Genomic DNA, 26,553 nt, shown 5'->3' with positions numbered 1-26,553 from the left:
ATCATACTCAATGGTGAAAAACTGAAAGCACTTCCTCTAAGATCAGGAACAAGACAAGGAATGTCCACTCCCGCCACTCTTATTCAACACAGTTTTGGAAATCCTAGCCATGGCAATCAGAGAAGAAAAAGAAATAAAAGGAATCCAAATTGGAAAAGAAGAAGTAAAAGTGTCACTGTTTGCAGATGACATGATACTGTACACAGAAAATCCTAAAGATGCCACCAGAAAACTACTAGAACTAATCAATGAATTTGGTAAAGTTGCAGGATACAAAATTAATGGACAGAAATCTCTGGCATTCCTATACACTAGCAATGAAAAATCAGAAAGACAAATTAAGGAAACAATCCCATTTACCATCGCAACAAAAAGAATAAAATACCTAGGAATAAACCTACCTAAGGAGGCAAAAGACTTATACTCAGAAAAGTATAAAACACTGATGAAAGAAGTCAAAGATGACATAAAAAGATGAAGAAATATTCCATGTTCTTAGATTGGAAGAATCAGTATTGTGAGTATGACTATACTACCGAAAGCAACCTACAGATTCAGTGCAATCCCTATCAAACTACCAGTGGCATTCTTCACAGAATTAGAACAAAAAATTTTACAGTTTGTATGGAAACGCAAAAGACCCCGAGTAGCCAAAGCAATCTTGAGAAAGAAAAATGGAGCTGGAGGAATCAGGCTCCCCAACTTCAAACCATACTGCAAAGCTACAGTAATCAGGACACTGGCACAGTGTCAGTAGGGTACTGGCACAAAAATAGAAATATAGATCAATGGAACAGGATAGAAAGCCCAGAGATAAACCTATGCACGTATGGTCACCTTATCTTTGACAAAGGAGGCAAGAATATACAATGGAGAAAAGACAGCCTCTTCAATAAGTGGTGCTGGGAAAACTGGACAGCCACATGTAAAAGAATGAAATTAGAACACTCCCTAACACCATACACAAAAATAAACTCAAAATGGGTTAAAGACCTGAATCTAAGGCCAGACACTATAAAACTCTTAGAGGAAAACATAGAACACTCTTTGACATAAATCACAGCAAGATCCTTTTTGACCCACTTCCTAGAGAAATGGAAATAAAAACAAAAATAAACAAATGGGACCTAATGAAACTTAAGAGCTTTTGCACAGCAAAGGAAACCATAAACAAGACAAAAAGACACCCCTCAGAATGGGAGAAAATATTTACAAACGAAGCAACTGACAAAGGATTAATCTCCAAAATATACAAGCAGCTCAGTATCAAAAAAAACAAACAACCCAATCCAAAAATGGGAAGAAAACCTAAATAGACATTTCTCCAAAGAAGATATACAGATTGCCAACAAACACATGAAAGGATGCTCAACATCACTAATCATTAGAGAAATGCAAATCAAAACTGCAATGAGGTATCACCTCACACCAGTCAGAATGGCCATTATCAAAAAATCTAGAAACAGTAAATGCTGGGAATGTTGTGGTGAAAAAGGAACCCTCCTGCAGTGTTGGTGGGAATGTAAATTGATCCAACTACTACGGAGAACAGTACGGAGGTTCCTTGCAAAAACTAAAAATAGAATTACCATATGACCCAGCAATCCCACTACTGGGCACATACCCTGAGAAAACCATAATTCAAAAAGAGTCATGTACCACAGTGTTCATTGCAGCACTATTTACAATAGCCAGGACATGTAAGCAACCTAAATGTCCATCGACAGATGAATGGATAAAGAAGATGTGGCACATATATACAATGGAATATTACTCAGCCATAAAAAGAAAAGAAACTGAGTTATTTATAGTGAGGTGGATAGACCTAGAGTCTGTCATACAGAGTGAAATAAGTCAAAAAGAGAAAAACAAATACCGTATGCTAATACGTATATATGGAATCTAAAAAAAAAAAAGTGGTACTGATGAACGTAGTGGCAGGGAAGGAAAGACGTAGACATAGAGAATGTACTTGAGGACACGGGGTTGGGGGAGAGGGAGAAGCTGGGGCCAAGGGAGAGTAGCATCGACACGTATACACTATCTAGAGGGAGAAGCTGGGGCCAAGGGAGAGTAGCATCGACACGTATACACTATCTAATGTAAAATAGTTAGCTTGTGGGAAGCAGCAGCATAGCACAGGGAGATCAGCTCGGTGCTTTGCGATGGCCTGGAGGGGTGGGATAGGGAGGGTTGGAGGGAGGCTTAAGAGGGAGGGGATATGGGGATGTATGTATGCATATGACTGATTCACTTTGTTGTACAACAGACACTACTAACACAGTATTGTGAATCAATTTTACTCCAATAAAGATTTATTAAAAAAAAAAAAACTGGGTTTGAACATTAAAACTGGGTTACATAATTATACTTCAGGCCAGTGTAATTAATAACTTGTGTGCAAGCATACTGAAAGTAAACAAGGCATGTTTCTCTTAGGTTACATATTTGTCCCCAGTTCTAGTTCCTACTGTGGTGAAGATAAGCATCTCATTTCATTTTTCTCCTCTCCCCCTCATTCCTTTCCCCCTTCTCTGCCCCCTTCCTCCTCCCCTCCTGTCTCCAGAGTAGGGTACCAGCAAAATTAATTTTGTTCATATGTGCGCACTCTTAAACCATTTCCTTCTAGTTTTTCTTATATTCTAACAATGCACATTCTACTACGCACAAATAATTGTACATTTCCTTTCTCTTGCCCTTATATGACCTTCTTATTTTCAAGTGAAAATAACCTTTTTTTTTTTGTCATACAAAAGGATAACTTCCGTAAGTGCAAATTTATATTTGAATTCTAACAATGATCTAGTGAAAAGGAGGAACAGCTTATTTTTTGGCGTGGTGACTCTGGCTGGAAATCTGGGCAGGAACAGGTGCTAAGTGGATTTGGCGACCGGTCATGCTGCTAATTTGTGTTCATGACTTGGCCTCTAAGGCCAACCCAGTATTGGTAATTTGGAGACAAGGTATTGGATATGTGTCTGAAAGACCTGCTCCTGTCCCTTAGACTGGATAGCATTGAACTTTGGAAAGTCCAGCTGCTCTCCGAAGCGGTTCCAGAATAATGCTGTCTCTCGCACCATCCATAGTAGTTCTGGGCCCACTCGGGACTGTGCCCTTCCCCCCCGCCCCCTCTTTCTAACCTCCACCCCCGCCACCACTTTTAGCCTCACCATGAAGATGTCTCACTGTTTCTAATTTTGAGCCTCTCAGATTCTCATTTGCATTATGTTTTGTTGATATTTGTTATTCATTGATAACATCACATCACACATGAGACTGTGAAGGCCCAGAGCATGCACAGAAATTAAATCTGTGCGGTTCTGCTGGTGCCCTGCCATGGCCTGGAAGAGTTTCCTCCCAGGTGAGGAGGTGGTAGGTGTGCGTGTGCAGACTTTCAGAGGGGACCCACCAGGGATGCTTTCAGTGGATAGGCTTCAATATTTTATGGGACCTCTGCATCGTATTTCTAGTGTGTCTTTCCTGTTTGGCCCTGGTTTTCCTTTAGTTTTTATCCTTTGTAATAGACTTTGATTTCAGAAATGGGAAGCAAGCCCGGATTTTTTTTTTTTTTTTTTTTTTGGCCGTGTTGGATTTTTGTTGCTGCGCGCAGGCTTTCTCTAGTTGGAGCGAGCGGGAACTATTCTTCGTTGCGCTGCGCGGGCTTCTCATTGCAATGGCTTTTCTTGTTGCAGAGCATGGGCTCTAGGCGTGCGGGCTTCATTAGTTGTGGCACGTGGGCTTCAGTAGTTGTGGCTCGCGGGCTCTAGAGCGCAGGCTCAGTAGTTCTGTCGCACGGGGGCGTAGCTGCTCTGTGGCATGTGGGATCTTCCCGGACCAGGGCTCAAACCCATGTCCCCTGCATTGGCAGGCAGATTCTTAACCACTTTGCCACCAGGAGAGTCCCGCGAGCCTGGATTTTAACAATAAACTTTAAAAACAATATTTGGTGAAACTCTTCTTTGCATACCTTCCTGAGGTCAAACGGTTACGGTGAAGTAAAAATTGTTTGATGAATTCTTTACCAGCATTTCCATTACGATCTTCCCAACCTGACGGAGCTGCAGGGTTCTCGGAAAAGGACCCCCACCACATCATACTACCTCACTTAGCAGAGCCAATGGAAGATCCATTTGGGCTCCGGGAACTCACTCTAGACTTGGCACAGAGGACGTTAGTTTCTTCCTCGTTCACAGGCAGCCGTGTAACATCTTGAAGTCGAAGGTCACACTGTCAGTTCTTCGAGGAGACCTCTGGCCATCCCACCACTGGGATCTCACAACCACAGCTGCCTGAAGCTCCCAGGCTCTTGGCATTCTGCTTGGTCTCTCTCTTCCTTAACTGTTGGCGTGGATCTCCTGGCTTTCTCCATTTCTGGAGCCCCTTTCCATTAACTGCTAAAGACAAAGACTCTCTAAAGTAGATAATCAACAAGGACCTATTACATAGCACAGGGAACTGTATTCAGTATCTTGTAAAAACCTATAATGGAAAAGAATCTGAAACTAATACAATTTTGTAAATCAACTTTACTTCAATTAAAAAAAAAAAGACAAAGGGCTCTCTACTCACCTTTCATATGCATGGAAGACCTGAGAAAGGATTTGAAATTTCTGCTTTTTCTTTCTCCTTCCTTCATGAATCTTCTCAGTGGAAAGGAGAAATTGAAAGACTGATGTCTCCACAGGTATGAACTGTGCTTCTTCTTCAGGAGACAGAAGTGGGGGCAGTTAGTTTTGGTTTTAAATAACATTTTGCTTTTCACCCTGCCATTATCATGTGAATCTAGGTCTACTTCCTGGCCTAGGTTGTGCTAGATCATCCTTTTATGCCAGGAACTGAATCTTTTCTTCTTTCGTCTCCACACAACCTCAGCGAGGTCCATGTGTGTCATAAACACTCTCTAAATCTTAGTTTAATCTGTGACTCTTAAGCAGGTAAAGTCCTTAAGTTTAAAGGATTTGACCGAAATGATCTGTATGTGTAAGTGCCCCATTTTGCAACATTTTACTAGTTGCTAACAGTCATCCGTGAAGATATTAAGGAATCTTAAGGAATTTACAGAAGCTTTAGGATTAGGAAGAGCATTATACAGCTGTATCACCTAGTCAACGTCTTAAGGCCATTTTCACCTCAGAGTCTCCCATTATGTTAAACATAAATATAATATTTGCTTTCTACTGTCCGAACATAGCTTCCTTTTTTTTAAATTGAAGTATAGTTGATTTATAATATCGTGTTAGTTTCAGGTGTACAGCAAAGTGATTCAGTTACATATATACATATATATATATTTTTTCAGATTATTTTCCATTATAGGTTATTATAAGATATTGAATAAAGGTATCACCTCACACCAGTTAGAATGGCCATCATCAAAAAATCTAGAAACAATAAATGCTGGAGAGGGTGTGGAGAAAAGGGAACTCTCCTGCACTGTTGGTGGGAATGTAAATTGATACAGCCACTATGGAGAACAGTATGAAGGTTCCTCAAAAAACTAAAAATAGAACTACCATACGACCCAGCAGTCCCACTACTGGGCATATACCCTGAGAAAACCATAATTCCAAAAGTGTCATGTACCACATTGTTCATTGCAGCTCTATTTACAGTAGCCAGGACATGGAAGCAACCTAAGTGTCCATCGACAGATGAATGGATAAAGAAAATGTGGCACACATATACAATGGAATATTACTCAGCCATAAAACGAAACGAAATTGAGTTATTTGTAGTGATGTGGATGGACCTAGAGTCTGTCATACAGAGTGAAGTAAGTCAGAAAGAGAAAAACAAATACCATATGCTAACACATATATATGGAATCTAAAAAAAAAATGGTACTGAAGAACCTAGGGGCAGGACAGGAATAAAGATGCAGATGTAGAGAATGGACTTGAAGACATGGGGAGGGGGAAGGGTAAGCTGTGACAAAATGAGAGTGGCATGGACATATATACACTACCAAATGTAAAATAGATAGCTAGTGGGAAGCAGCCACATAGCACAGGGAGATCAGCTCAGTGGGATATGGAGGGTGGGAGGGAGACGCAAGAGGGAGGAGATACGGGGATATATGTATATGTATAGCTCGTTCACTTCGTTATAAAGCAGAAACTAACACACCATTGTAAAGCAATTATACCCCAATAAAGATGTTAAAAATAAATTTTAAAAAATGATTTTCTAAAATTATGGCAAAACAAAGAAGTCCGCTGTCAAACATAATTTCTTAAATGTCCTAGAGACAAACATAATGTTTGGGAAGTATGCCCAAGTTATGAAATGTAGCTACATACACTATGAAACACATAATCACCTTCTCATTGCAACAGTATAAAACTTCACACTCTTTTTGTTATGATAGGAACCCCTCTCCCCCAGTCCTGAGTACCCCCTTGTGGAGAGACCTTCTAAGACATCATAGCAGAATTAACTTTCCCTTCTTTCCCAAACTTGTTTTTTTTTTTTTTAAATTTATTTTATTTATTTTTTTGCGGTACACGAGCCTCTCACTGTTGTGGCCTCTCCCGTTGCGGAGCACAGGCTCTGGACGCGCAGGCTCAGCGGCCATGGCTCACGGGCCCAGCCGCTCCGCAGCATGTGGGATCTTCCCGGACCGGGGCACGAACCCACGTCCCCTCATCGGTAGGCGGACTCTCAACCACTGTGCCACCAGGGAAGCCCCCAAACTTGTTTTTATACTCTACCAGTGCTGTTGGGAAGAAGTTATATTTATCTGAAAAAAGATGATAATCTGGAGACCCACCACCACCACCACTGTTGATGAGATTCTGGGGAACCAGGCTCTGTGCTGGGCATGGGGACACCAGCTCTCTGAGCCACAGCCTCATGAGCCACCTTCATTTTCAGACACAGCTTTGAGGGGTGGTCAGTGTGTCTGAGATACCCTTTGTGGTGACTACCTTGTACCTGTTCTCTTACCTGGTTCTGATGCTGTGGGTGCCCACTTGGTGTGGAAGCGCAGACTGGAGATGGGAGAGTTAACACCTCTGGGCACAGCCTGAAACCCAGAGGGTATGGAAGCCAGTAGACAGATGCTTCTGCCTCCTTCCTGCAGGGGGACAGTCCCAGCTGGCATATGCATGGCTCCCAGGATACCCTGGGATTGATCCCTGTTGTCCACAGTGTTGGCCTTGGTAACTCATGCTTCTTCCCTGTTTCACCCTCCCTACTCTCTCTTGTTCCTTCCTCTTGGATGACCTTCCAAATGACCCATCTGTACACAAGTCCTTCTCTTAGGCTCTGTTTCAGGAACACCTGAACTAAGATAGTGGTAAAACTTGTTAGTTCCCTACCCTCCTTTGAGTTTAGGGTGAAGTAGAAGAGGTATACATTGATTAGTTACATAAGTAAAAATAAACTATCTCAACTGTGAAAAGTTCTTTGAAGGACGAAGCGTTTGCTTCATTGAGAGGTGGACCTGACCTAGCTTTGAGGATCAGGAAAGGTAATAATTAGGCCGAGAGTGGGGTAGGAAATAAAGAAGGTCCCTCCATTTCAAGCAAAGGAGTGGTGGTGTGTGCAAAGGCCCTGAGGCAGGAGGCAGTGTGGCTGTAGTGTAAGGAGGTAGGAAGGAGAATGGAGGAAGGTGAGCCAGGGAGGCAGGTAAGGGTTGTCTTTGCAAGACTTTGTAGATCCTATTAAGGATCTTGGTGTTCATCCAAGAGAATGGGGAAGACTCCAAAAGGGTTTTAAAGGTGGAGAGAGTTGGTGTCGTGGACTGGGTGGCAGCTGAGGGGGTGGAGGGAGGTGGGTATGCTGGGAAGATACTGAGGAGGAACCATCAGCAGGCCTTGGAGATGAGCTGGGGGTGAGGGAGTGTTGAGTTTTCATTGCCCTTGAGACTGCCTGGTGGAAGTGGCAGGTGGACAGCCTGGAGCTTGGAGGTGAGGTCTGTGCTGGGTGCTTAATACACATTGACCATCTAATCACCACAGCCCTGTGAGGTAGGGATCTCAGTCCTGATTAAGAAAGTGGTGGAGGCACGATTTGAATCCAGGACTGCCCTTCCCCAGAGAGCACTTTCTCTCTTCTGTTGACTTCTCAACTGCAAGATACTCTATTTTCGTTCCATTTCCCCCTTTAGGAAATTCTGTGAGTGGAACCTGCATGGTATCATACCATCCTTTATAGTGACTGGTAGCTGTTAGTAAACATTATAGCCTGATTTTCCATTGTTTGATTCAAGTTCAATCAGAGAAGAAGTAGAGTTCCATTCACTGGAAGGAAATAATGGCACACCTTTGGAGAAATGGTTATCAAAGATTCTGTAAAGCAGCATATATTTGCATGTAATCTTGGTAACCATCTGTGCCTGTTTGAAGTTAGACACCAAAAGAAAATAAGAAATGGACATAACAAGGAATTACCAGTACATGGTAGAGGCATAGAAAAAGGTTGATAGTCTATGTAGTTGTACACAGTAATTTTAGTATAGAAGAAACACCCTACGTTACGTTAATATTATGTATAGCAGCTATTTAATTAGAAAAATAAAAACAAGTGCAGATGATTTGCTTTGTCATCGGTTTTGAGTCACTGTGTAGCTTCCCACTATGATTTAAGTGAAGGAAATTGAGGGACTTCCCTGGTGGCGCAGTGGTTAAGAATCCCCCTGCCAATGCAGGGGACACGGGTTTGAGCCCTGGTCCGGGAAGATTCCACATGCCGCGGAGCAACTCAGCCCATGCGCCGCAACTACTGAGCCTGCGCCCTGGAGCCTGAGAGCCACAACTACTGAAGCCCACGTGCCTAGAGCCCGTGATCCACAACAAGAGAAGCCACTGCAATGAGAAGCCCGAGCAACGCAACGAAGAGTAACTCCCGCTCGCCGCAGCTAGAGAAAGCCCGTGCATCAACGAAGACCCAGTGCAGCCAAAAATAAATAAATATATTTATTTATTTAAAAAATTGGCATGTTTATTTAAAAAAAAGAAAATTGGGCTTCCCTGGTGGCGCAGTGGTTGGGGGTCCGCCTGCCGATGCAGGGGACGCGGGTTCGTGCCCCGGTCTGGGAGGATCCCACGTGCCGCGGAGCGGCTGGGCCCGTGAGCCATGGCCGCTGAGCCTGCACGTCCGGAGCCTGTGCTCTGCAATAGGAGAGGCCGCAGGAGTGAGAGGCCCGCGAACCGCAAAAAAAAAAAAAAAAAGAAAATTGAAACGATAGAGATATTGAAGAAATAAATTGTCTTGCTGTTTTTTACCTGTATTGTGAGTTTTGCCATCGTATGTGTTGTCTGCAGTTTGCTATCTGGACAGTTACTTCCTTTGCAAAATGAAATTTGGCTTACTTTGATTCTTTTAAAAAAAATCCTGTTGCATGCAGTCAGTATTCATTGAAATATGTATCTGGTAAGCATATCCTTCCTGACTCGAAGGCAGTTCCTCAGGAATTTCTTTATGATGGGTTAAACAGGGAAATGATAAATAACTAAGGGCAAAAGACCTTAAAAATATTAGGGCACATTGATCGTCCTACTCTTTTAAAGGGCAGTTTATGTTGGGATGCTGATGCCCTGAGGTGTGGGTGGAGACTTAGTTCCCAAGAAAGCGCCTTTATTTATGTGTCTTCACTCCGGAGCCTCGTGGTTCAGCTTGGGCTTTGAGCGTATAAGAAATATTTTCTGAACGTGTGCTTACGTATTATAGAAATGAATAGGGATGCTCTGGCTTTCCAGACAACTTTGGGGCATGTCTCTATGGAATCTTCATCAAGATAAGGAGACGCTTGAGCCAGAAATAACTGGATTTATGGATGGTAGGAAGAAAGTGGAAGCAGCATTTCAGCATGGATTTATTACATTAGGACAACTATCTTCTGGAACTTGTCTGTGTTTATTAGTTTGTTCATTTAGCAAACACTCTGTGCTCATATAGTCTTCATCATGCCCTGTGTTAGGCAATGCTGAAGTAAGAACAGACTCACAGCAGAGTTCGTGCCCTAGTAAAACAGACGGGCGTATGAGCAAAGAATTTGTGTAGTGTAGTAAGTGTTCGAACAGAGATTTGTTAGCGAGGACATCTCAGAAGAACCACGTAAGTTGGTTTTGAGAATGAGGAGAAATTTGCTGAGCAGTCAAAGCAGAGGGGAGCATTCTCACCGCACAAAAGCCATGTAGGCACTGGAGAACACAGGATGCCGTGGGCCGTAAGGAGTTTGCATTGGAGGCTGGCCAGACAGGAGCTGGAAGGGTCAGCTGAGTTTTGTGTGCCCTGAAAAGAAGTTTGGGATTTTTAGTTGTAAGGGATGGAGCGTCATAGCATCCGATTTGTGAATTTTCTTCTGCCTACTGGAGAAGAGATTTGTGGATGGAGGAAGGCCTGGGGGTATTCCTGTAGGGAACAAGAAGGTCGTCTGGGGTATGCATGAACGCGGTGCAGCAGAGGAGAGGGAGGCATGTGAAAGAGACACTGAGGGTGCAGGAGGTCTGCTGACACCTGGAAGTGCAAACTGAGGGAAAGGCCAGGCAAGACTAGTGTAACTGAGGGGGTTGCATCTTGTGAGAGTAGCCCACTTGGAGGGACCGTTGTCCTGGCTTGGGTACCCAGAACCGGGTTACTTGGGTGCAGGGTAGGGTTGGAATAATGTATAAGTTCAGTTTGGGTCATCCTGATCTCGAGGTGGCACAACAGGTAGCTCTCTAAATGCATCTGGAGCTGAGAAGAGCCATCTCCTCCATTTGAAGCTGGGGAAGGAGACTCACTTGCCATCCATCAGAGTGGAAGCCATGAAGTCACCAGAAAGAGAATATCGAAGTGGCAAGATCCTCGAGGACCAAGACTGGGACTGCGGAACATCCAAGGAGGGGGGTGGAGGTGAAGGAGCTCAAGAAGGAGGAAGAGAATTGGGGCGGGGAGGGGAGTCAAGGACTCCAGTGGAGGACGGAGGGCCAAGAAGCTGCATACAGAGTATTTCTTATAGATCCCGTGATAAATGAACAGTGTTCACTGAGGGGAAATAGTCTATAGTTAGCAAAATTCAAATCCATATTTCCTATTAGGAACTAAGTCTTTTAGATGCCACTCGTAAGTCGATATTTGTTATGCTTAAAATCTGGTATTAAAGTTTAGAAATTAAAAGACTTTAGAAAGACCCTGTATTAGACTGTATTATTATCCATTTTTAGTTGTACCTGGTACTTTTCGTGTTTCAGATTGACTGAGACCTTTTACAGAAGGGCCTGAGACTATAGCCAAGTCCCACTTTGTATAATTGTGATATTATACAAATGTTTCCACTTCAGTTTGGCTTCTACTGGGACTCTGTGTACTTAACCTGGATTCCCAGAGCAAGAGGGTGAGGCTCAAGGTTGCACCCAGTGCAGCAGCTGAGGAGAAATGAGAATTGAAGGCTGCCCGGTCTCCGTTCAGCAGCGAGCCACCCCACCTCCCCGTGATTAAAAGTCCATTGTAATTTCCACCTCAAAGGTAACATTTTCCTACCTGCAGTAAACAGCCTTAGAAGAATTCTGAATCTTCCTACAGGGCAGTGTGGGAGTGCTTCCCAACAGATACTCATTAGCACCTTTCATGCCCAGAGATGAAAGATTTTCAGACATCGTAATCCCTGCAAAATCCTTTGAGGCTGGTAGGTGGAAAATGCCAAGTGTTTCTGGACAGAGTAAGAGACCTTAAGTGTGCTTTTCCCAAAGTGACTTGTTAGTTAGATCCACCTAGAACCAAAATACTGATTTTATCATCTGAAAGAAGACCCACGGCAGGTGCAGTCCTGTATTGACAATGCTATCATGATACCAGGTCCTACATAGGTCATATTAATTCACGCCTGATCAACAGCTGATATTACTGATTTGCCAATGTGGCTACAAGGGTTCTAACCAAAGCACGATGCCTAATGATAAACTTGGTCATGAGCTCCTCTCTGTATCAGGGTTAATTTACGTCCAAAGTTAGTCTTTTGTAAAATAGTTAATGTACCGTGACTTTAAAATATCTGGATAAGGTTTAAGCATATTAATCTTATCTAATAAGTTGAGTGTATTGATAAGTTTCTTTAACATATTTTTCAAATTATTATTATCAATACACCTTTAACAGTTTTTTTAACCTTTATTGAAGTATAGTGACTTATAATGTTGTGTTAGTTTCAGGTGTACAGCAAAGTGATTCCGTCGTACACATATACGTATCTGTTCTTTCTTAGATTTTTATCCATTATAGGTTATTACAAGATATTGAATATAGTTCCCTGTGCTATACAGTAGATCCTTGTTGGTACCAATACGCCTTTTCTTGTATGCTTATTAAGTTCTTCCTAAGGGACTAAGAGACTGTTAACTCTTAAACTGTCATTGAGGTACTTTCTGTCTTGAGAACTGATCCCAGTGCTATTTAAAATGTTATTAGAATCTCAGAGAATTGTCAGTAGAGCTGGAGATGGACCACCAATGTTGATCTCACGACCAGGGCCTGGGGGACTTCGAGGACGGAGTGGGTGGCTGGTAAAACGGTAGAGAAGGACTGGCTCTCAGAGCAGCTCTAGATAAGGATGCTGGAGCAGGTGCGGTTCTGGGCAAGGATAGTGGGGTGTCGGGGGATACGGAGCCAGAGCACACTGGATTGGGAATGTGATTCTAGCTCCTCCAGATTACTCTCTGCTCCTACTGTGGGATGGGAGTGAGTGTAAGGTAGTAAGGGGAGACTGGGTTGGATTAAATATTCAACTGTGTATAAAGTTAAAAAACCCTCTGGCTAATTCATATAGAAGATTTTCACGAGCATGCTTAATGCCATAGAATTTTTTTTTTTTTTTTTTTTTTTGCGGTACGTGGGCCTCTCACTGTTGTGGCCTCTCCCGTTGCGGAGCACAGGCTCCGGACGCGCAGGCTCAGCGACCATGGCTCACGGGCCCAGCTGCTCTGCGGCACGTGGGATCTTCCTGGACCTGGGCACGAACCCGTGTCCCCTGCATTGGCAGGCGGACTCTCAACCACTGCGCCACCAGGGAAGCCCCCATAGAAATATTTTTTAATGAAGTCAAGTTCTGTTATAGCAAAAAGATGAAAGGTAAGCTAAATAGAATATTGGCTTTTTTTGTGTCACTACATTGGAAAAAAAAAAAAAAAATCCAGCAACCAACTGTTGAAGAAAAACTTCATCTTTGTCTTTTTGTTTCCTTGGGAGTTGAGGATATAATGACTCTACCTCTTCTTTCCTTGCCTAATATCACTTGGGAGTCCCTAAGTTTTCGAATGAAGTGAGAACAAGACTTGACAAAGGAATCAGTATAAAATAATGGCAAAATGGGGCTTCCCTGGTGGTGCAGTGGTTAAGAATGCACCTGCCAATGCAGGGGACACGGGTTCAGGCCCTGGTCCGGGAAGATCCCACATGCTGCGGAGCAACTTAAGCCTGTGTGCCACAACTACAGACCCTGCACTCTAGAGCCTGTGAGCCACAACTACTGAGTCCATGTGCCATAACTACTGGAGCCCGCATGCCTAGAGCCCGTGCTCCGCAACAGGAGAAGCCCACGCACCACAAGGAAGAGTAGCCCCTGCTCGCTGCAACGAGAGAAAGCCCGTGCGCAGCAGTGAAGACTCAATGCAGCCAAAATAAATAAATAAAATAAAATAAACCATGATAACTGTAGGAAAAAAATAATAATGGCAAAGGAGAGAATCTGGGTGATAGAGTTAGCAGGGACAGGGCAGACAGGACGCCTTAGGCATTAGGAGTGAGGTGGTAGACAATCCTGGGAGGCATCCAGCAGTTTAGGTTTGAGCTGGAAGGAGTTATTAATAGCAGTTTGGTTGAGGTCTGAGGCATGGGTGGTAGAGTTCCTGTGGGAGGTCTAAGAGGTAGAAAGGGAATGGAACATTCATTATGGGCCCTGAAATTTTGCCTCAAATTATATTCCTAGACTGTCCCTGTAAATGTATTTCACATTGTAAGAATCAAATACGTAGGTCACTGTCCTGCCCCTACCCCCTCTCCATTTACAGCTATTTTCTAATTGACATCTTAGTTAGTCATCCTCATGAAAAACAGGTAATAAAATACCTGTGGGAAATATGTTGCTGATTCCATGCTGAAGTAATTAAAAGTCTGAAGTACTTTCAGTCTAAGGAAATTCTGTGATTATAGTTGTTCAGCGATGTACAAATCGTTTAGGTACAGTAACGGTAATTTGATGCTAATTGGACTCTCTGGTTTGGTCTCAGGAGAGAAGGTGGAGATTGATTGCTGAACGGTTGGCCATAGGAAGAGCAAAATTAGGAAAATAGCATAGCAAAGCCCTCAGTCACATCAACCTACTGAGAATTTGAAATTCATATCCTTTCCCCCCAATCCTTTTTATTTCGCATACACAGAGTTCACATTTAATAAATTTGCCATAATTTATGCTCATTTCTCAACAATTCCCCTAGTTTATTTTACTTTGGGCCCAAAGGACCGGAAGCTGTTTATTCTACAACCTCCTAATGTGTGTTGAGCACCTTTCATAGTGATGGGTAATTTTTTCTAAAGAACAGTAGTGCTCTGGGGCCCAGTCTGTTGCTAAACTCAGAAACAGATGTACAATTACCTGCCCGTTCAGAAGGCTCCCTTGCTGGTCTGGGGTTGGAGGAGGCTTCAGTGCCCCAATTAATTTAATAGCTCTTGATTGGGGAATATTATGAAAATAGTTTCAGAATATTACTATAGATATTGAAACACAATAATCTCCAAGTCAAATCGTGCCAGTTTCCCGATTGACATTTTCCTTTTAATATTTAATTTACCCACTTACTCAGTTCCTAGAGAAATATTTTTTTAAAAGATGTTTTACAGTATTTGTTAGTAACGGACTTTGAAGTATTACTTGGTATTACTGAGTCACCTTGCTAGCCTTGCGCTTACTAAAAATAATGCAGAGTTTTTATTCCTGCTGCTCCCTGTGGAAGAAAGCCTGCATTTCCTTCTACATCCCAGAAGCCAGGACAAGAAGAGAGAATTAACATCTATTATTTAACATTTATTGACTGGGACTAAGCCCCATGTCAGGTAATTTAAAGATATTTTCTCATTTTGCTTTCACAACAGCCCCAGGAGGTGGGTGTCATCATTTCCATCTTGCATGGATGGAAATAAGGTTTAGAGAGGTATATAAATGATCCAAAGTCAGGGGTCGTCAAGGGGTTTTCTCCTAACTCCTTACCATATGCTCCAGCCTTCTTATGAATGAACTCTCTCCTATTTTGCAAACACTTTAGGATTTTCTTGTTAATTTTCATCATTATGAACTACAGTTAATTTTCATTCCATGTCGATGAATGGTGCCGGGCTAGTGCCAGTGGGAGGGGCTCATGGGTTGCTGGCATGCACGTCTGCTTTTGCGGTCACCGTCTCGTGACTAAGCGCAGGTGGCAGCCTGGGCTGGAGGGGCTCCATCCTCACCTGCTTCTCTCTCTGCCTTCACTCCGTGCTGTGCTTCATCGCACTTGATGCTGCTCTTATGTGGGTCTTGGGCTTCCTGGTCTCTCTGTGCTTCATCTATGCTTTCCCCCTTATGACAATGCAGGACCTCCCTGGTTCCACGTCCAAGTTGGACAGTTCTTCAAGGCCAGGTCCACAGGCAAGCCTGTCCTGCTCTGCCCAGCCCAGCGTCACATCCTTCCTGTCTGAGCTGCTCCCCAGCTGCGCCCAGCGATGCTCTGGTGGGCATCACCCCAGGGCCGTGTTTCTTTTTTTTTTTTTTTTTTTTAATTTATTTATTTATGGCTGTGTTGGGTCTTCATTTCTGTGCGAGGGCTTTCTCTAGTTGTGGCAAGTGGGGGCCACTCTTCATCGTGGCGCGCGGGCCTCTCACTATCTCGGCCTCTCCTGTTGCGGAGTACAGGCTCCAGACACGCAGGCTCAGTAATTGTGGCTCACGGGCTCAGTTGCTCCGCGGCATGTGGGATCTTCCCGGACCAGGGCTCGAACCTGTGTCCACCGCAATGGCAGGCAGATTCTCAACCACTGCGCCACCAGGGAAGCCCCAGGGCCGTGTTTCTTGATCCCAGCCTGTCTCATCTGTGGATGCAGAGTCTGCCTTTATCTTTGGAAATAGGTGCCCTGCAACCTCCAAACTTTTTTTGAAAAGTTCTGTAGTTTGTTTCGTTGTGGAGGTTAATTTTTTTGTTTTGTTTTGTTAGGTGTGTTTTGTTTTCTTCTCCTTTTAGGCTGGACTCAAATCCTCTTGCTCTAGTTTGACTTGATGATCTGAGTGGTGTTGCTGCTGAGAATGCCCGTTTTGGATAGATTTAGTGGATTTTGTTTTGTTTTGGTGTTTTCTCTTCTTTTTTTTTTTAAACCAAGGGAAGTTTCTGGCATTCTTCATAGTGTCATCTTGCTCCCATCCCACATGTCCAGTTTTTCCTGCCTCTTTATATAACGTATAATGTCTTTGCTGTCTTTTCTCCCTTGCTAACTCTAGGCCCTTCGATTCATGGTGCCGGGTCTGATTCATCTTTGGTTCATTCATGGTGCCCAACATCACACTTTGCCGTTAACTGGGACTTAAATGTTACTAAATTAAAATGAGTTATTTGTCAGCTACAGTCAGTACAGCCGGAGATTCAGATATACGTAGTGTGAAACCATAGGCTGCATTTTATGGATCCTACTGTTTGCTTTGTTCAAAAAGTTTCTGATGTTGGTTTACTTCTTGGGTCATTACATTTCATTCCTGTAATAATGGGATGAAGCAGCCACAGCTGTTTGACCACTGGGGACTCTCACATGTGCTTCTTTTTGCAAAATTAATTGATGAATCAAAAACTAAAGCAGCCTTCTGCCAAGTGTTTCTCTCCCCTTTCAGAAAGGCTTCATCACCTATACCGTGGCTGCCATTTTTTTATATTTGTTTGCGTTGTGCGAAACCTTATCTCCGATTTCCATACCAGTGACACAGAATCACTAGAGCCTTCTCTGTGAGCTGGTTTCACGTGTACTGTTTGTCAGTGGGAGGACATTAAAACATTTATGAAAGGTGTTCAAAAGAGAATTTACTGTAAAACCTACACATTCTTTATTTGTGGAAGTAAAAGTATACATCTTTGTGGGCAAGGTGTATATAGCCCACGTTTTCTTTTTCCTAAATATTTGACTTTAGGGACTTCCCTGGTGGTCCAGTGGTTAAGAATCCGTCTAGCAATACAGGGGATGCCGGTTCGATCCCTCGTCAGGGAACTAAGATCCCACTTGCTGCAGGGCCACTAAGCCCGCGTGCCACAACTAGAGAGTCCGAGTGCCGCAACTACAGAGACCCTGTGCTCTGGAGCCCGTGTGCCACAACTAGAGAGAAGCCTGTGCACCGCAACAAAGAATCCACACACCGCAATGAAAGGTCCCACGTGCCGCAACTAAGATCCGATGCAGCCAAAAAAAAAAAATAATAATATAATAAATATTTTTAAAAGACCTCTCATGCTCAATAACGTGAAAAAACCATTTAAAAAAATTTGAGTTGAAACAGAAGTTTAGGTAAAAACAACATGACTTCTTCGAGTGCCAAGTGTGGCATCTTTTAGATTATAGTGACATTAACATGCTATGTAGTGTGTTGCTGTCAGGTATCATCTGAGAGAATGTTTTACGCCCCAAACAACATCCTCAGCCTTGAGGATGAACCTGTGAGATGCGACCCGAGGGCAGGAGAACAGCTAAAGCAGTCTTGAAACGAGTCTTGCTCGGGCTGAATTTGGTGCTTTTCTGGCAGGTTCTACGGCATGAACTTTCTCAGCTAAGCTCATGACTCTGAGATCATTGTTTCCTGGAGGTCCACAGGGACAGGGCCAGTCAGAAAATATTCCTTTGTCCATTGAAGCATTAGCTTGTGCTCTGTTTCCAGGAAGGAAAAGTGTGGCAGATTTGAAAAGTTCAGGAGGCCAACTCTTATCACCACCATCGTTTGGCGGCAGCCTGTGATATTAAAGCATTCAAGGACAGATCTTTCTGTAGTCTACTTAAATTCAGGGATTCTTGAATCACCTTGCCACTGTGTGCCATTTTCAGGTGCACGCCCTTTCGAGTTTATTTCCTATTTTAAGGTCAGTAGACCCTTTCACTAAAGGAGCATTAAATCCATGTTGTAGGGTAACTTCTCCATGTGTTTTCTTCTGTTGCTCATGCCACCTGTTTTTTTTTTTTTTGCGGTACGCGGGCCTCTCACCGTTGTGGCCTCTCCCGTTGCAGAGCACAGGCTCCGGACGCGCAGGCTCAGCGGCCATGGCTCACGGGCCCAGCCCCTCCGCGGCATGTGGGATCTTCCCGGACCGGGGCACGAACCCGCGTCCCCTGCATCGGCAGGCGGACTCTCAACCACTGCGCCACCAGGGAAGCCCCCACCTGTTTTTTAAATACAGTTTTTAGAGGTTGCACTCCATTTAGTTATTACAAAATATTGGCTCTATTTCTCACGTTGTACAATATGTTCTTGTAGCATGTCTTATACCCAATAGTTTGTACGTCCCATTCCTCCTTCCCTCTGTTCCCTCCCCGCAGTGGTAGCCACTAGTTTGTTCCCTATATCTGTGATCATGCCACCTTTTATAAGCTATTGTGTTGTGCTGATTTTTTAATTTAATAGTTATTCAACAGTACCTCATTTGATCTCATTTATTTCCTTCTTTCATCCCTGTGATTCTTCAGTTACTGTAAAGGAACTCATTCTAAGGATGGGATAAAGGAAATGATGTGCTTGTAAGAAATGAATGGATATCATTTCCTTCCGTCATTCCTTTAGCTATTAAATGGGATAGTTTGCCTGTTATCCATATAAAGGTGGGGCCTTATTATGCTTAGAGCTTGTGTTGCTAACCAAGTAGGAGGGAGAACATGATGGATGGACAGGGATGTAAAAAGACGGTTAACTGGGGCCCTGCTGCTTTTCTTTTAAACACACGCCCCACGCCCCAACCTCCACATACAAACATTCTGTTTTGTTTGTTTATGAGTCATCCGCTGCCTTTCTTCTCTCTCCTCTCTTCTTCAAGAGGTGCTAGGAGTGATGATAGGATGGTCCTGAGTGTTCATAGGGCTGGAAGAAGTAGAGGTGGGCGGGACCGTTATTTCTCAGGAGACAGCAAGAAGGAAGCAGGTATCTCCTGCCACGATCATCCAGGTAGTCTCTGCCCCACATAGTTTTGAGTTTCTCATGCCCGAGGTGGTTGCCTGACTCATTTCTGTTTTCCGCATGCCCAAGGCTGTGTCATAATTGGTTTGCGAGCCTGCCCTGGTGCTGAGTGTGTGTAATTCGTGGTGCATGGATGCTGTGGTTTGGGAAGTGATTAGGAACTGTTACACTGCAGTTATCTCGTGAAGAAAGTCACTCCCTGAGTGTCCGTCAACTGGATGAGGCTCATCTCTTCGTCTAGAAGCCAAAATTCAGTGGTGGCTTTAAGACATCAATGCTAAATCAGTTTCCTTTGTCTTGGCCAGGGATGGGCTAGGATGCTTAGCAGTGTCGTCTCATGCTGCCGCCCCTGTGAGCTTCCATAGCGTCTGCCCCTCTGGACTGTAATCGTCTCCACACTGTGTTGTGACTGATGGCTTATTTATTTACAGCTGGCGAGACTGTCCGCAGGCTTCTGATCACCATCGTATTCCCAACACTTAGCGTAGTACCTTGAACACAATAGACGTTCAACAGATACTTCTTTTTTTTTTAATAGTTATTTTATTTAATTTTTTGGCTGCATCAGGTCTTAGTTGCAGCGCACGGGATCTTTTCGTTGCAGCGCGTGGGCTTCCGTCTCGTCGAGGTGCGTGAGCTCAGTAGTTGTGGCGCGTGGGCTTAGTTGCCCCACGGCATGTGGGATCTTACTTCCTCGACCAGGGATCGAACCCTCATCCCCTGCATTGGAAGGCAGATTCTTTACCACTGGACCACCAGGGAAGTCCCTCAACAGATACTTCTTGAATTGAATTGAATTAACTGAATAAATGACCTGCACGTAGGCATTCAAGGTATAATGCGCCTACTTCGGCATCCTCGAATTTTCTCTCTGGATACATGAACTTTGTGGGAATCCCAGGGAACACTCTAAACAGAGGCCAGATTGGCTGACAGGGTCACCAGCCCAGGGAATACAGTGGCCCAGATGGATACGCCCTGTCCTGCGTCCTGCTGTCGTTTTGTTTTTGTTTCTGTTTTGGTGTTTCAAATGAGCTGTTTTATAAATAACAAGGGACTTGCTGTGACTTGGTTCGTAGTAAGCAGTAAATGCTGTGCTCCGTGGGTCCCAGAAGTCTGCTATTTGGGGAGGACAGACCGAAACTGCCTATTTTCATTGTAATCAATCACCCCTTTGTCAGGAGGGCAGATTCTCTAACATGCTATAGTCTCCTGGGCGGCTGTACCGTCGTCTTTTGTTAAGGGCGGCATCTGATTCCATGAGTTCTTTGTGCGGGAACAGGGTGTTAGTGTCAGTGTGAGAAGCTGGTGAAAATTGTCATTTAATGAAGGCATCCAGCACTCCCCTCCTCCCACCTTGGAGTACGAGTCTCAGAGGGGTTTGTTCATTATGTCTCTGAAACCACTACGGGCCTGAGAGACAGAGGTAAGAAATAATCCACCTGTGGATGGCGATGCTGGCGGGCTCCGTCAGGTGGCGCAGACGTGGGTCACACGAGGGGTTCATGGAGACAGGAGTTCCGTCTACTCCTAGCCCCTTTCTGGCTCCTGGAACACCTCCCACTTGCTGTATTCTTTACTACAAACACTGGGTTAGTCTCTGAATTGATAAGCTGCCTCGCTGATAGAGCAAGGCTAAAGGAAACCCAGAAACTTGAAGACATGTTTTTAGTCAGAGAGATAGTAGTTACGAAGGGGATTTAATCTGAAGAAGGCGTGAATTTTAAAGAGAGATTTCTCAGCGGGAAATGCATTCTTCTTACCTAGTTGGGTAGCGAGCAGCCTATTTTCAAGGCATGGTGAAGTAGTAATTTATCTTTCTCTTCCCCAGCACTTTCTCCTTGACCTGGTTGGCCCAGTAGTGAAAGTTTTATAAACACTGGGTGCTGGGAACTTAGGCCAGGGCTTGGCCACAGGCTTCTGGGTTGATGAATGTTGTAGCCTTTCTTTAGGTGTGGCCCTTTTTTTTTTTTTTTTTAACTGTTATGTAGCTGAAGGTTCAAGTACATTCAGCCTTTAGGGAAGGCGTGGGGGCAGCTTTTCATCACAAAACTCAAGAGAAAAATGTAAGCTATGTTCATGAATTAAAATGATATCATGGTGACAAGCAGACAGCTCAGGGGCTTTAGGATGGCAGATTTCCACGCTGAAAAGAGCATGAGTGAAATCTGTTGATGATTTTGTCTACACAGGCTACCTACGTGCTGTCATAGATATAAGCATACTCTTTGCGTAACTAATAATGTAGAATCACTAGAGTTTTACGGTAGATGTAGTTTAGCCAGCACCGCCTTGAATCACGTAGACTTTACACACAGGGCCCTCTTAGACCTTTCTGGAGTTGCAGGAGATTGCAGTACCTGTCCCATTGTTGAATTACCTTAAAACATGGCTCTAGATGGCAGCTAAATCCAGTCTACACTGTAGAGAGAATATCTGCTTATTGAAGGTGGGTTTGAGTCCATCCAACTAGAGAAGACGCTAATTGTTCATGTGGCTCCGGAATACATACAGAAAGTGGAGGAGGTCAGGAAGGGAGCACGGACACCCAAGGAAGAGCACTTCGGCAACCGCTCCTTTGTCACTGACAAAACCATTGTCGCCTGTTCTGCGACCAGAGCCAAGGTCGTTGTTTGGTGATCTGAGTTGCAGCCCGAGTTCTTTCCCACTCTCTATGTGGCAGGTCTGATTTATCCTTTCTAGGCTTCCCTTTCTTCATCTGCAAAATGAACAGGGCTTAAACTGATGTACTATAAACTTCCGTAATCCTACCTAAAATCATTTGAGTCCAAAATGATTAGTAATTATATTAATCAGGATATCCAGAGAATCAGAACCAACTGGAGCCTGCCTCTTCCTCCCTCCCTCCCTCCCTTCCATCCGTCCTTCCTCCCTTCCTTCCTTCTGTCCTCCCTTCCTTCCTTCTGTCCTTCCTTCCTTCCTCCCTTCCTTCCTCCCTTCCTTCCTTTCTTCCGTCCTTCCTTCCTCCCTTCCTCCCTCCCTCCCTCCCTCCCTCCTTCCCTCCCTCCCTCCCTCCCTCCCTCCTTCCCTCCCTCCCTCCCTCCTTCCCTCCCTCCCTCCCTCCTTCCCTCCCTCCCTCTATCTATCAAGAGACTTTGAGGAACTGTTTCACATGATTGGGGTGTGGGGGCCGCTGGCAAGTCCAAAATCCACAGGGCAGGCCAGTAGTCTGGAAGTTCAGGCAGAAGTTGATGTTTGCAGCCTTGAATCCAAGTTCTGCGTGACAGGCAGCTGGAACCCAGGCAGGGTTTTACGTTGCCGTCTGGAGGCAGAATTCCTTCTTCGGAAAGCTTCCGTCTTTGCTTTAATGTCTTCAGCCGACTCGCTGAGGCCCACCTACATTATGGAGGATAATCTGCTTCACACCAAAGTCTACTGATTTCAATGTTAATTCCACCTAAAAAGGGCCTTTACAGCAACATCTAGACTGGTGTTTGACCAAACATCTGGGCACCATAGCCTGGTTGAGTTGACACATAACGTTAACTCTCACAGTAGTTAAACTGTAAACTCTTTATTTGGAATTTAAGTCATGGTGATGGGATGGAAAAGAAGGCTAGTCTAAAATTAAATCATGCTGTCTTAGCAGTTTAAGGCATCAATTCTTCCATTGATCCATTTGGCATACAATTATTAAGCACCCATGTGTAAGGCACTGTGCTTGACATCAGGAAAACAAAGATAAGCCCTTTACATTCAAAGTAATCAACGTCTACTCTAGAAGTAGACAAGTGAAAAAGAAACGATCGCAACATGGCTGCCTTTATTAGCGTAGTGACGTGAAGGAGGGGAGTATAACACTTCATTGTCTTGGCGGGAGGAAAGTAAGAGATCAGGGAAGGCTTCATGGAAGAGGAGGTAAGCTTGATCTGGAGGGGTAATTAGGAGTTCTCCAGCAGGACACAGTAATATTGTACAGAGGGTGTGGAGAATAAAAGACTGTTACACGCATGAAATGGCAAAGTATTCAGAAAGAATGTATGGAAACGTCTGTCACATAGTAGATGCTTGAGACTCAGTATCTGCTGTTATCATTGAAAAAATTAAAGTGTGGCAGGTGTTATATTTTATAGTTTCTTGGTTAGGAAATAACCATCTGTCAGGCCATCAGTAAGATATGGTAATTTTTGGCCTTTAAAAATTGTCAGTATAATGTATTTAGATAGAGTTCATCAAAGCTTGTTTAATTTTCCATTCTGTTCAGAAATAGTTTCTTGTCCATACTGGGTTAATTACAAAGAGAATTCAAAATTTATGTCTCTTTAGGATTTATCTTATAAGGCAGGCATTCTAGACCAAACATATCTGTTATTTAGGTTTCTAAAAATTTTCTCTGAACCAGTTATGTCACCTTGGGCAAAATCAGTCTACCTCTTTAAGCTTTAAATTCTCCCTTTTAGAGAGAGGGAGTTGGGCTGGTTTTTAAAGGTCCACCGGGAGCCATCCTGTGATCTCTCAATGAAAATCCTTATTGCCATTGTTCCTGGTTCTATAGGTGTATTTCTGTAGCATGAATCATTGATAACCACGCCTTTGCCAATAGCTGCGGTTTACAATGAAAGTACTTTATCGCCACTTTGAGCATTTCACATTTTCAACGACTTTATTAAGTATTTTATGTGCACTATCCTATCCGCAAAATAGGCACCATTTCCATTTATAGTTGAAGAAACCAGAGGCTCAGACAACTTAATAATGTCACTCAGGTGGTAATGGGGGAGCTGGGGGTTGCACTCCGATCCTTTGGCTCCAAAGTCTGTGTTCTTTATCAAGGATTGTGAACTGTGAGCCACATAGGCAATTATTCCCACAACGTAGCATCTTGTGTACATAGCAGAGGCGAGATAGTGTTTTGTAAAAAGGCAACTCTCCACCTGAAACTAACACAATGTTGTAAATCAACTGTAGTTCAATTAAAAAAAAAAAAACAGAGACAAGTCTCATTCTCTGAAAGGAATCCCTGTAACATTTTTTTTTTCAATTTTTTAAAAATTTATTTTTGGCTGCATCGGGTCTTAATTGCTGCGCATTGGGCTTTTCTCTAGTTGCGGGCGAGCGGGAGCTACTCTTTGTTGTGGTGCACGGGCTTTTCACTGCGGTGGCTTCTCTTGTTGCGGAGCACGGGCTCTAGGCGCGTGGGCTTCAGTGGCTGCGGGCTTAGTTGCTCCGCGGCACGTGGGATCTTCCTGGACCGGGGCTTGAACCCGTGTCCCCTGTGTTGGCAGACAGATTCTTAACCGCTGCGCCACCAGGGAAGTCCCAGGCCCTGTAACATTTTAAACAGTGAAAGAAAAGAGACGTGCTTTTTGGTATGTTGACCAACAGGGCCATGAGTTTTAATATGTCCCTGGGCAGCATTTCAGACGTAGGAGGAAAGTATTATTCTCCATAGTATTGTCCATAATATGAGAGGACCCAGAAGCCACCTGCTTAATTAGTAACGAAACTCTGGTCCTTTGACCCCACTCCCTTGCATGTGGGTTCTGCCCCACACGCCGTGATCATTGCCCTTGACTTGCTGCTACTTATAAGGGTCTTGGCTAGTCCCTCTGTCTGGGGGATCATTTCCGTAATTTCGAAATAGCATTCAGATCTCAGCCTAGCTGCCATCTCAGGGGGCTATTTCTTGACCTTACAATGTAAATTAGATGCTTGTCACTCACTAGCTCATCATCCTGTTTTATGTCTCTGCATTGCAAGTATCACTCTAGGATATTTTTCTTATTTGTTTATTTACCTGTTGGTTTGACTGCTTCCTCCCATTTGAATAAAGCTCAGTGAGAGCAGAGACTTTTGCTCTTATTTACTGCTGTATCCTCAGAGGGTGGAATAGTGGCTTGATAACAGTAGGCTCGTTCTATTTAACCATCCATCTATCTCCCCCACTTCCCTTCTTCTTCCCCCCTCCATCGTTTGTCTTTCCCTCCCTCCCTCCCCTCCCTTTTTCCTTCCCTCCCTCCATATATCTATCGATAAAATGGCTTGGCCATATAAAGTTATAGCGTGAAGCAGTACATCTGCTTCTCCAATTAGGATGTGGGAAGACCTCACATTTCCTTTATAGTTCATCACTCAGCACTGATATTTCTCTTAGCTGCTCCCTTTTGTATCAAGCCCGGGATAGGGCGGAATGCTGAGAAACTGAGCTTTAGTTATAAAATTCTGATGTTTGAAAAATTGTTTCTCAGCACCTGTGTGTTTTTGTTTTCTCTTGCAGGGCTTTGTGCTTGAATTACGGACACCTCTTCAGCCTGCTCATTCCAGATGAATGAATGAATGATTGCACCACGTGTGGCCCACACTTCCTCTGGGGGTAAGTTCCAGGCACTTGTACATCTCAAAGGCTATAACGTCTGGCAGCTTGTATTTATGTGTCTGTTTCCCACGTAGCTCTGTTAACTGCTCTTTGTATGCGGACCTGAGTGGGGAAAGGTGGCGAGGGTTCCTCAGGTGCTGGTCTGAGGGTCCTGCGGGCAGCGGGCGCCCAATCTGAGGGGCTTATTACAAATGCCCTGTAATTTTGATACGCCGGCTAACCCTCTCTATGTGGGAGAGCATATGTCCATCTTCTCTGGGAGCTTAGGTGGAGAAGTTGCAGCCTGGGAAGTGTTCATTTCCTTTCTGTAGATGTCCAATACTGACAAGCATGTATTTGAACTCCAAGCCAGCTAGGACCTCCTGCTGAAGAACAGACTAGAGTGTGTCATTTCTAGTTGCAGTGGGAGGATCAGGACAGCTCAGGAGACTCAGACACTAGGAAACCACCGAGGAAAGGTAAGGCTCCAACTCCGATGTGAAGGCTGTTTCGTTCTGACTGGGCGTCTTACTAGTAGATGTGTTGGTCATTGCAGGGTAAGTGCTACAGCAGGAAAGCTGAGCAGTTCCCAAAGCAGTGTTTGGAATGGTTGCAGGTAATTCCCTGGAAGCGTTTGCCGTGTCTGCAGTCCGTGCTTGCTTTGGTGAAGCACACAGACACAGGCAGAAGCTTTCCAGGCTGCAGTGCGTCTCATCTTTCCTGGGCCGCTTTGTGCCCTTTGGATCTCAACTCAGGGTGCTGCCTCTCGAGCATCCAATCTGAGGTGGGCACCCAGCCACCTGCTACACTATCACTCTATTTTATTTTACTTTTGTTTTTATTTAAAAAATTTTTTTAAATTGAAGTAGAGTTCATTTACAGTGTTGTGTTAGTTTCAGGTGTACAGCAGTGATTCAGTTTTTTATGTACATATATATACTTTTTAAGACTGTTTTTCATTACGGGTTATTCTAAGATGCTGAATACGTTCCTTGTGCTGTGCAGTAGGCCCTTGTCGGTTACCTATTTTATATGTAGTAGCGTGTGTACCTCTCACTCCCAAACTCCTAGTTTACCACCCGCCCACCAGCCC

The 26,553-nt window shown here is 44.1% G+C and overlaps 1 protein-coding gene across 4 annotated transcripts in view; it reads left to right on the top strand.

The window, feature by feature from the left end:
- TIAM2 (TIAM Rac1 associated GEF 2) overlaps positions 1-26,553 on the top strand; it is a 230,115-nt gene that overhangs the window by 65,044 nt on the left and 138,518 nt on the right. For all 4 annotated transcript variants that reach the window (XM_032651230.1, XM_032651228.1, XM_032651229.1 and 1 more), the window contains exon 2: positions 25,383-25,478. In XM_032651230.1, the coding sequence (XP_032507121.1) occupies positions 25,442-25,478 (37 nt within the window). In that variant the 5' untranslated portion in view covers positions 25,383-25,441. The remainder of the gene's footprint in view (positions 1-25,382; positions 25,479-26,553) is intronic.

Source organism: Phocoena sinus, chromosome 12, assembly GCF_008692025.1.
Source record: "Phocoena sinus isolate mPhoSin1 chromosome 12, mPhoSin1.pri, whole genome shotgun sequence".
Classification (NCBI taxonomy): domain Eukaryota; kingdom Metazoa; phylum Chordata; class Mammalia; order Artiodactyla; family Phocoenidae; genus Phocoena; species Phocoena sinus.
The sequence above is the reverse complement of the archived record's forward strand: the minus strand, read 5'-3'. Positions and strand labels throughout refer to the sequence as shown.